The sequence below is a fragment of the Notechis scutatus genome, chromosome 5 (genome assembly GCF_049901735.1).
Source record: "Notechis scutatus isolate UNSWTSFEM ecotype Mainland chromosome 5, rNotScu1.2, whole genome shotgun sequence".
Classification (NCBI taxonomy): Eukaryota; Metazoa; Chordata; class Lepidosauria; order Squamata; family Elapidae; genus Notechis; species Notechis scutatus.
Window position 1 is genome coordinate 69,366,144 of NC_142013.1, and position 12,055 is coordinate 69,378,198.

Below are 12,055 nucleotides of genomic sequence, written 5' to 3' on the forward strand. Positions count from 1 at the left end.
TTTTGACTACTTTTGGTATGTATATTTATTCATAAACTATCGTATTAAATATTTAAATTTCTTAAAGTGTAAAAGCAGAAAAAAATATAAATATGTTTTGGAACTGTTTCATTAAAATAGAAATATGCCAAATAATTTTGAATTACAAATAACTCAACTCTCAAAGAAAGCGCATTTTAGCCTCACCAGATATGTTCTTATATTAGAACAGCCTGTTATCAGAAATTGTCCAACGTCATTTTCAAGGTTGGTCAACTTCCAATGAAATGGAATACAATATTTTGAGCTCAGAATATTTTGCTCTTAAAATGGGTGCAATGTTATCTTTTTTTTATTTTGCAATTTTAAAAGCAGAATGGAATTGAAAATCTATACTTAAAAGTTAAAAAAATATAGGGAAATAAAAATTTGTATTTGAGGAATATGAACATATTGGAGACATTAAATATAGAGTTAAGTTTTAGGGAACTTAAGCTGTTATTAGAGAAAATTGCATATAAAGCTCCTAATTTACATTTATAGAGAAAAATTACAAATCCGTTCTGCTAAATAATCTTGTCAAAGGTTTTCTCCATATCTTTTAGTATAATTGATGAAAGTTTTATTCTTTCAGTTTGAAATGCTCACTGGTACTCTACCTTTCCAAGGGAAAGACAGAAAAGAAACAATGACTATGATTCTCAAGTGAGTACACTCTTATTTATATGTCTCAGATATTCTACCGGGTTTGCTCTCTGGGTTGTAATATTGAATGACTATTCTTCCCCTAATTTTGAAAGGTACTAATATATATAAATGCATATATAAATGCATATTCCAGATGTCCTGCTTTCTCCATCAGAAGTGTAAAGATATTCAACCCAATGCTTTATAATTTGACATACAATAGCTATTACTCCTTTTAACTCACTAAATGTCTCATGTGTCATATTTCTTATTCATGTTATCTTCAAAGTAGTATTGCTGTAATCCAACCTTGAAGAGTTTTCTTACATGTTCAGTTTGTTAACACTGAATAAGTGAGAAATATGTTTTTTCAGTGCTTATTCCTACAATTTCTCCTTATTCTTGTATACCAACTTAATTCTAACATATACCTGGTCATTTGAAAAATCTGTATTGACTGATATTTGTTGCTTGACTCATGGTGAATGCCCAAATAAATCATACAGTTTTCTTGGCAATTGTTTTCAAAGTGCTTGCATGGTGTTCAAGATATAGTACATATGCTCATAAGATATTCCTTGTCATACTTCATGCCATATACAATAACTCTTAATTCTTCAGATATTAACCCTGAATTCAGGAACATAGTAGAAGCTTACAGACAGACTATGAAGAACTGCAGAACAGAGAAATTAAACTCTGTATAGTATATATTTTCACTCCAGAGTATAAATATACCATATTTTTTCAGACTATAAGAGACATTTCCCCCAAAAAATAAGTGGGTGGAAATGTCTGTGTGTCTTATAGAGTGAATGCAGACCTGTTTTTGGCCCCCACAAACCTTCCGCATGTTCCATTTTTGTCCCTTGTTTTCCTCCTCTAAACCTATGGTCCAGTGTGTCTTACAGTCTGAAAAATATGGTTGATCTTTTCCTCCTAGCCTTTAAAATTAAGAGAAATTTGGCTATTCTTTTCTAGACCTTGAGTTAACTTCTCAATATTTACATAACATTTTGTCTGCTCTGAGAACTCCCATCTCATCAGTTTTAGATAATACATTCAGTTACCTTGCAGAACAATATATTTTCATTATTCTTTATTTAAACCTATTAGAGGTTTGAGCAGGATAATATGCTTTTCTATTTCCCTGGCTCTTTAATAGTAATTTTACCTTTTAACTGACACTTTATATCATTTTACAATATTAGCTCAGCCTTTGAAACATGATTCTTGGATCAAATACTTGATTTGTCCCATTGCAACCACCTTTGGAATTGTGAAGGCTGGGAATGTGAATTGATTTATACTTTTCTAAGCAGATGATACTGGGTTTTTGTCTCAGCCCAAATATGTAGTGAATATTAGACTGAATGCTATTACAAGAAGTACAGATATGACAATGAACCAGAGACCAAAGTAGTTGTGTTTCACAAGGAAAATGAAGTGAACAATTGAAGTTATACATAAATAAAGAGAATGTTATTTTTAACACACTTTCTACCAAATATGGTCCAACCACAAATAAAACCAAAATGACAGTTAAAATTAAGCAAAAGCAATAAAATCAATATACTTCATGGAATATTTTAAACCACAATAAAAATAGCACTTACACCACTATAAAATTCCACATCTACCATCCATCTTGCTTCATTCATAACATGTATAGCATTCCAGCATTCTCTACTTGTACCAGTTGATTTTATTATATAAAATGATTTTCAAATATTTCTTAAATGCATCTAAAATAAATAAAGTGGAATAGGTAGGAATATTTTTTAAATCAAGGTCAAGTTTATTTTTCTATCATTCTCCCATCTTTATTAAATATGTAGCATAGTACATATTTATAAAGTACATTCACCTACTCACTTTAGTTTCTTCCCATTTGATGATGGCCATTTTAGCAGCAATTGAGAGTGAGCCTTTTCAAATTATTGAACATCAGCCAAATTTAACATGTATAAATAAGGTATAAACTAAGATGATCAAAGGCCTGGAGATTAAAACATATGAAGAATGGCTGCAGGATCTGATACAGTTAGTGAGCAAGGCTAGAGTTTTAAACATTACTACAAAGAGTTTAAATTGTGTTCCCTTCTTAATAGGGAGCCAATTTAAGACCCTGTGGCAGGTGGAAATATAAGAAAAATCAGTTCCAGAATAATGTATACTGCAACTTCTGGAATAAGGTCAGAGAGATAATAAAAGAACTTGCACATTGATTATTATACTCTGAACTACATACCGCCAGAACCTGGACTTAAAAATGTCAGTAGAGGGAAACTGTTGAATTTGGCTGATGTTCAGTTATGAAAAAGACCCACTCTCATAGTTGCTGCTAAAATGGCCAAAGAGAGAGCATATTATCATCAAATGGGAAGAAACTAAAGTGAGTATGTGAAGTTCAAACTACCGTATATACTCGAGTATAAGCCGAGTTTTTCGGCACATTTTTTGTGCTGAAAAAAAAAAAACCCTCGGCTTATACTCGAGTGAGATTCCCTCTGAAAAAAAATGGTGTGGAGCTCCGGAGCTGGGCAGCCGCTTCCCTGCTTCCGTGTTTCCTTTGCAACTTTTAAGCATGGGGGTAATTGGAAGCAGAAAAGTTCTTGCATGAGGATATATTGTTTTTCTTTTTTTAACTGTTTTTAGGGGGAAAGACCCACCGCCATGTGAGAATGCTCAGACATGAAATCTATCCGCCCGAAAATAAGTGTGTGTGTGTGTGGGGAAATTTTAACAGAGGGAAGATGTAGGGAGAAGGCAAAAGCGATGGAAGATCCTTCAGGGAAACTGAGGGGAGACTCACCCTTGGTCCAGATGAGCCACCTTTCCGCCCCTAAGGAAGCAGAGGCAGCCAGCAAGGGAAGGCAAGCCCCACTTCACGGACTCCGTCTGTCTCGCTCCACCCACCCACCCACCCAAAGCCACGAAGTCCCCAATCGCACAGCCCAGAATCGCCTCCCTCGGGGCAGCAACGCCCGATGTTTCCCGAGACAGAAGCTCCGCCGTGCAATGAAAGCGCCTGGCTCTGGGCTCGCGGGCTCAGAAAACAACGTGAGCCGAGGTCGCTGGCTCCGCTCAGCTCGTTTCCTCAACCCCAGCTGCTTTCAGTCCGCTCGGGAGGAGGGGAGGAGGTGGTGCCTGCGGCTCGCGTTGTTTTCTGAGCCCGCGAGCCTAGAGCCTAGAGCTCAGAAAACAACGCGAGCCGCTGCCACCACCTCCTCCCCTCCTCCCGAGCGGACTGAAAGCAGCTGGGGCTGAGGAAATGAAGCTGAGCGGAGCCGGGCGACCTTGGCTCACGTTGTTTTCTGAGCCCGCGAGCCTAGAGCCAGGGCACTTTCATTGCACGGCGGAGCTTCTTGTCTCGGGAAACACCGGGCGTCGTTGCTGCCCCCGAGGGAGGGTGATTCTGGGCTGCGCAATTGGGGGACTTCGTGGCTTTGGGTGGGTGGGTGGGTGGGAGCGAGGACGTTGACTTTAAGCGCTGCCGACCAAGTGTTTCACAAATACCAGTGGGACCTCCGTCCACCACCATCCCTCCCTCTTTGCCTCCTTCCTTCTGATCAATCAGGTTTTCCCAGTATTTGCTCACAGCTGCGCTTTCTCTTCTGCTGTGCTAGGCATTGAACGCGGATTTCTGATTCCCCTTACATGCGCGTGGATATGCCCGGGGCGTTTTCTTCCAAACGCCCACGGGCAGAGAACACTGACTTTCATGATAGTGAGATCATTTCCCAAATTAATTGATTCACTAACCCAAAAGAAGAAGACGTTGATGACAGTGGGAGGCAGGAGTCACTCTCTCCCTTGCAAGAAAAAGCAAGAGCCGTTCTTATGATCTCTCTCTCTCTCTCTCTCTCTCTCTCTCTCTCTCTCTCTCTCTCTCTCTCAAGTCCTTTCCAGCACGCGATCCGCCCCGCCGCTTTGCACCTTGCAAATGCACCCCCGGGATTTTGCATTTGCAAGGTGCAAAGCAGGGGCGATCGCCATGCTGGAAAGGGCTTGACTGTATACGGGAGAGAGAGAGAGATCATAGAACGGCTCTTGCTTTTTTTTTGCAAGGGAGAGAGTGACTCCTGCCTCCCACTGTCATCATCATCTTCTTTGGGTTGGTGAATCAATTAAACCTTTCATGATAGTGAGATCGTTTCCCAAATTTCCCTTAAATCAGGAAAGAAATCAGAAACAAACCTTTGGACTGAGAATAAGCCTGTTCCTATGATGCCATTTTTGTTCACTGCAGTGTGAAAAGTGTGAAAAACACACTTCTTTTTCTTCATCTTCTTGTTCCCTATTTACTGGTCTCTTTCAAAGAGGAAATTGTGAACATCAAACTTATTCTCAACTGTCCTAGTGAAAGTTTTTATTGGTATCTATTTTTATTTTTGAAATTTACCAGTAGCTGCTGCATTTCCCACCCTAGGCTTATACTCGAGTCAATAAGTTTTCCCAGTTTTTTGTGGTAAAATTAGGTGCCTCAGCTTATATTCGGGTCGACTTATACTCGAGTATATACGGTATATGTATTTTATAAATATGTACTATATTTAGTAAAGGTGGGAGAATGGTAGAGAAATACACTCAAGAGAAGGGAAATGTATAGTATGAAGTAAAGAATGAAAGTTCTATATGTAAGAGCATTTCTGGTTCACCTTATGAGTTAGATCAGGAGAAATATAAAGTAAAACAAATGCAATGTAAACAGTATGTTTAAGGATATATGTGGGAAAAAGAAGAGACAGGGTCAAGAATGAACAGGTGCTGAATGAATGAATGCTGAACGAATGCAAAACTTAGTAATAAGTTTTTATTTAAAAAGCAAAACCTGTGTCTGTCAGCGTAGTGTCCAGAGCATGGGGGCGCTACCAGGAGACAGGCCAGTACATCGGGAGATGTGGAGGAGGCCATAGGAGGGCAACAACCCAGCTTCAGGACTGCTACCTCCGTCTTTGTGCAAGGAGGGACAGGAGGAGCACTGCCAGAGCCCTGCAAAATGACCTCCAATGGGCCACAAATGTGCATGTGGCTGCTCAAATGGTCAGAAACAGACTCCATGAGGGCCCGACGTCCACAGGTGGGGGTTGTGCTTACAGCCCAACACCATGCAGGACACAATGAGAACACATCCCCACCACATGCCCAGGCGTTGTAGGGAGGTCATACAGGCACGTGGAGGCCACACACACTACTGAGGCTCATTTTGACTTGTTTTAAGGACATTACATCAAAGTTGGATCAGCCTGTAGTGTTTTTTTCCACTTTAATTTTGAGTGTAACTCCAAATCCAGACCTCCATGGGTTGCTAAATTTGATTTCCATTGATAATTTTTGTGTGATTTTGTTGTCAGCACATTCAACTATGTAATGAACAAAGTATTTAATAAGAATATTTCATTCATTCAGATCTAGGATGTCTTATTTTTGTGTCCCCTTTATTTTTTTGAGCAGTGTATATAAAATCAAACATTGCAATGTCCTACCTGTCAATGAATACTTCAGCTTCAACCATAACAATACAAGAACACACAATAGATACAAACTCAAGGTTAACCGCACCAAACTTGATTGCAGGAAATACGACTTCAGCAACAGAGTGGTCAATGTCTGGAATACTCTACCTGACTCTGTGGTTTCTTCCCCAAACCCCCAAAACTTTAACCTTAGACTGTCTACTATTGACCTCACCCCTTTCCTAAGAGGTCTGTAGGGGGCATGCATAAGCGCACCAACGTGCCTACCGTCCCTGTCCTATTGTTTCTTTTTATTTTTCTTATATGTATCCATTTCATGCATTCATAACTATGTTTATACTTATACCTATTATCTTGTAAGCGATTGACAAATCAAATAAATGAATGAATGAATGTATGAAATTGTTTATGAATGTAGTAGAAACAAGCACAGAAAAGCATGAAGTAGCAAGTGATGTACTGCAAACTTGATGTAGTTGTATTTCTCATTTTCTAATCTCATGCCTTTAATTTCTTCAGCTTACTATTTCTTACTCCCTTTTTGTGCTCTGTATGATGTTGCTTAGTCATGTTTAAAAGAATGATTAATTCTACCATTTTATAACATACTATGAGGCTTTTAACAGTTTATTTCCAGGCAAGAGACAGTATCCAATATCAAAAGAGCAGAAATTTCTTCATTCTGTTTTACTTTTCACTCTTCAGCCTCTCTCTTTCCTGTCTCAGTCTGCATGGAAATTGTTTGAACCATCCCCACCTGACCTAAAGCTCATATGATGACAGGCAGCAGAATAGTGAAAAATCATTTGTCTCAGTGGTAGAAACAGTGGCTATTAATTCCAATTATTTAACCTATAGTTTAACTACAGTATCCTACGGTAATAAACTAAAACCAATGAACGTAGATTAATATTATTTATGTTTACAAACTATTAATTTGTTTTCTTTTACAGAGCCAAACTTGGAATGCCCCAGTTTTTAAGTCCAGAAGCTCAGAGCCTTCTTCGAATGCTTTTCAAAAGGAATCCTGCAAATAGATTAGGTAGAATATTAAAGTTATCTAATTAAGATTTCAACAATAAATCAAATAATCATCTAAGGGGTTTTTGGTATTGTTTTTGTTAATAACCTCATATAGGAGCAGGTCCTGATGGAGTTGAGGAAATTAAGAGGCATCCATTTTTCACCTCAATAGACTGGAATGTAAGTACACAAATCAATAAAAGCATTCACTATTATAAGAAATATATCATGCTTATCATGTTCCAAGTTATGATGGACACACCCCACAAAAAGCTAATTATCATTCTTTTCCGAAGTTCTCATGTCCCCTCCCACAGTCATGTGACATTTTGAGCACTTGGAAACCAGCCTACATTTACAGTTGTTTGCACCATCTATGGTCACATAACTGCAATTTGAGCCATTTTTGTCAGAAACCAATGTTTATTTCCAGCAAAATCCACCCCATAAAGAATAATGGGTTTGCTTAGCAACTATGACATTCGCTTAGGGACTGTTGCAAAAGTCTTAAATCAGATTTGGTCAGGTGGTAGCCCACTTTATGACCATCACTACTTATAACTATAACATTCAGGCTCAATTACAGTCGTAACTCACTTGTATATATTTGTAATATATTAAAATTTGTTTGCCTTAGAAATTGTACAGAAGAGAAATTAATCCACCATTTAAACCTGCAACTGGTAGACCTGAGGACACTTTTTATTTTGATCCTGAATTTACAGCAAAAACACCAAAAGGTAAAATATATACTACATCAAGGAAATTTTAGTATACAGTAGAACAATAAGTATACAGTCATGACCATAATTCATATCATAACTTTGGCAGTTTCTTTGTCTTCTAATGTTTCATCTTCAAGAATTTCTGGGTCAGAGGTTTGATCACCACCCCAATATATGTTTGTGACCAGATTCAAAAAAAATTGTGAATTTTTTTTAAAATAAATTTTTTATTAATTTTCAATAAACAAACATAGACAAACAAAACATGTTTGTCTATGTTTATTGAAAATTAATAAAAATTTTATTTAAAAAAATTGTGAATTTTTTTGGTCGGAACCCGATTTGGACATGGTCAGAAGCGTTCATGACCAGAAGTTCTGTGTATATTATTTTAATTTTTCTCTGGCACAGATATATTAAATTTTATTTAAAAAAACTTTGCCATAGTCCTCCTGCTATCATATGCAGTCCTTGTATATTGAAAGAAATTCCTTCTATGATTTTGCATTAAATGCAAGATAGCTTGTAGTTTAACTTAAATGTATCATGAGTCATCAAGCTATCCTTTATAGACTACAGTTTGCCAAAATTTTGGAATTTATTTTCTTAGAAGTTTCATTTCTCTCTCTTGCTATTAGCCTTTCAGAAAAACATAGTTATTGTCAGATACCTGACTTATCAGCCAACTGAAATGTTAATGTTTAAATGTATTGCAATTCAGTTAATTTTTAACATTTTTATTGCTGTTATAGCTTATTTTTTATTATGAACATTCTTAAATATTTACAAAACTTATTAAACATACTTATCAATATATTCTTTGCAGATTCACCTGGTATTCCACCAAGTGCTAATGCTCATCAGCTTTTCCGGGGTTTCAGTTTTGTAGCTATTTCATCAGATGATGAAAATCAAGCTATGCAGTCATCTGGTGGGCATTCAATTGTTCAGGTGAATGTTCTTAATGAAGAATTTTTAGATTGACTGTTATCTAGGCCAACATTCATAGAAGAAACATCATTTGCATAGTTTTGAATATAGATGGCTACGTGTAAAATGCTTATAGAAAGATGTTTCACATGTGTAAAAATTACTTTAGAAAAGTTACTTGTACAGGTGACTTGAACAATATAAACTATGTAGCAATCTAGTTTAATAACAGTACTTGTAGATACAGTTTTTTTTCTAGTTATTACATTTTACAAAATCTGAAGTGCTAAAGAACATAAAAGTCGTAAACATAGCTACATACTTAGTGACTTTTAGCATCTTTTAGAGTTATCCAATCATTCTTATGCCTGTATAATAGCAGTGAGGTGATGCTTTGCATCATTTCCACAAGTTGCTCCGAAGTCACTAGTGGGGAATTGCTTTTAGCATGTAAGTTATTCCCTTGCAAAATGAACAAAGAACCACTACTTGTAACTTTCTTGCTCTGTGCATATATTTTATTTAAATTCATTTAAACAATTTGTAAGTGTTCATCATACACATATGTTTTGCCCTGCTGCTTTTTATCAAAACATATAGCCACTTTTTATTATGGTTAAGATCAGATACTTTAACATTTAACTGTTCATTATAAAATTATCATTTATCTCCCTCAGTGTATTTAAACACTATTTAGTATGCATGAACATGAGTGTTCTGGCAACAAAATAAAAAGTAAATTCATTTTATTTTAAATTTAGTACAAATTTACCTGTGAATTGTACATTTAATACAAAGAGCTAAGAGAACTCATTAATTAATAATGTTATTTTGGTAGCAGTTGCACAGGAACAGCATTCAGTTTACTGACGGATATGAAGTCAAACAAGATATAGGAGTTGGATCCTATTCCATTTGCAAGAGATGTATACATAAAACCACAAATATGGAATATGCTGTTAAGGTAATCACTGCCCAATTTTATCAGAAATATAGCTAGTAGTTGTGTTGCTGTTTGGATGGCTATGGGTTGGATTTTGGAGGATGAAAGTTTATCTGAAGTTTTGACTCTAAGAAAAATGTTAGGAGCTTACGAACTTCAGTAGATGAAAGATTTTAAGAACCAGAAGTAAAAATCTATAGGAATGAAATGAAGTTCTTTAATCTGTTTGTTTGTTTGTCTGACTATCTGTCTTCAAGTCAGTTTTTTGCTCCTGGCAACTGCCTAAACAAGTCCCTGCAGTTTTCTTGGCAAGATTTCAGAAATAGTTTGCCATTGCTTGCCTCCTAGGGGTGACAAATAGTGAGAAAGAGTGGCTCAAGGTTACCCACCTAGCTTCAAGTCTAAGGCAAGACTAGAACTTGTAGTTGTCAACCATCCCATCTGGCACATTCAACAACAACAAAAAAAACTCCCAGTTTTTTAGATTAACCAAGAGTGTAGCTTTATTGAAAAATCCATCTAGGCACAGCAGAAGCAAAGTCAGTTCTGGGATTTTTCTTTTATTTATTTATTTAAAATTTTATTTTTAATACAAACAATCCATCTTTCATTAAACAGTGTGCTGCCTGGGTACAAATATCTTGTGCAATAACAATTAGAGTTTACAGCCTTATTCATTACATTAACATTAATTATCTACTCTTGATTTAATACTGATATACATAATATATCTAATTATTATAACAACCCTCATCTTGATGTATTTAATTCTATTAACATATTTTCTGTATTTCCCTAATCTTCTTTTGTTTCTAACTTTCATATTTATTCTCTAGCCATTGATAAAATAGTTCCCATATCATATAATATTCAGTTTGTTCCTTCTCTTTAAATGCACCTTTTCATTTCTGCACATTCTAATATTTTCCTGATCATGCTCTCATCAGTAGGAATCTCTTCACTTTTTCAGTTTTGTGCAAATACAATTCTAGCTACAGTTAATACATGAATAATTAAATATGCATTCTCTTTAACTATAGATTTCAGATAGAATCCCCAACAGAAATATTTCGGGTTTTAAATCAATATGTTGATGTAATCATCTTTTCCAACCATGTGTGTATTTTTGTCCAATATTTTTTGGCTTCTACACATGTCCACCATACATAATAGGTACCAGGTACCTGGTGGCATTTTCAACATTTAGCTGATTTATATTTAAACATTCTTGCCAACTTTGCCAGCACAAAATGCTATAAAACATAAAGTTTTCTTTATATGCAGTTGACATTGTTAATTTATAGTTTCTATCCCTCAGTTTCTGCCATGTATCTAGTTCTATTGTATATCCAATAGAACTATACTATCATTGTCTCCTTCACTTGTTCCTCCTCCATTTTTATACTTAGTAGATAGCTATACAGTTTTGTATTCAATCTTTCTTCTGTTCCTGTTAGTATCTTATCCAGTTCTATCAATTCTTTATAAAAGCCATATAATTTAACATCTTTCTCCAGTGTGCTGTTCCAAGCATCCAGGCCAGGGTAATGCTTCCGTCTTGCTGTTTGATAGGCTGAGTAAAGTTCTGAGGACCCACCTCCTTGACACTTGTCCCCAGTTTTTGCTCAGTCATTCGATCAAGACATGTTCCTTGGCTAGGATTCTTCAAACATTACTTGGTTTCGACCTTTAAGATCATCTAGGGTGAGAGCTCCATCAAGGCGAAACATGCTTAGAGTGACATTAATTTTACCAGCTGTCTGTTGGTTAGCAGCAGGCCCTTTAACACGAGGGCCACAGCGGCACAAAGAGTGGGAGTTCGATTCCATCAATAAAGCCTCTTTCCAGCTGACAACAGGCAAGGTCATAAATAGTGGCCTGAGCAAGAAGCATGTTGGCACGAGCCTGCTAATCATCGCTGAATTTGAGAACTTTTTAATAGCTGGTGACATTTTGGCTTCTTAGATCGTGCCGAGGCCTTTTTGACAGCCGGTGCCATTTTGGAACTCTGATTTTTTGCGCCAAGGCTTTTGAAAGCCAGCGCCATTTTTGCATCATGCCGAGGCGTTTTTTAACAGCTGACTTCAATTTGAATTTTTGACTTTTCATACAGGCTTTCTGACAGCTGGCACCACTTTGAAAGCTGAAGCTTTTTGACAGCCGGCACCCTTTGGAACCTTGGCAATTCGCACTGAGGCTTTTTGACAGCTGGCACCATTTTGGCAATTTGACAGTTCATGCCAAGGCCTTTGACAGTCTGCACCATTTAAAACTGCTTGACAGCTCTG

General features: G+C 36.7%; 1 protein-coding gene across 2 annotated transcripts in view; it reads left to right on the plus strand.

The window, feature by feature from the left end:
* RPS6KA3 (ribosomal protein S6 kinase A3) overlaps positions 1 to 12,055 on the plus strand; it is a 76,296-nt gene that overhangs the window by 29,484 nt on the left and 34,757 nt on the right. The window contains exons 10-15 of one of the 2 annotated variants that reach the window (XM_026674915.2): positions 614 to 684; positions 7,100 to 7,188; positions 7,285 to 7,349; positions 7,807 to 7,909; positions 8,721 to 8,845; positions 9,666 to 9,788. In XM_026674915.2, coding sequence (XP_026530700.1) covers positions 614 to 684; positions 7,100 to 7,188; positions 7,285 to 7,349; positions 7,807 to 7,909; positions 8,721 to 8,845; positions 9,666 to 9,788 — 576 coding nt within the window. Of the gene's footprint in view, positions 1 to 613; positions 685 to 7,099; positions 7,189 to 7,284; positions 7,350 to 7,806; positions 7,910 to 8,720; positions 8,846 to 9,662; positions 9,789 to 12,055 lie in introns of both variants that reach the window. The other variant, XM_026674914.2, reaches the window with a different exon arrangement.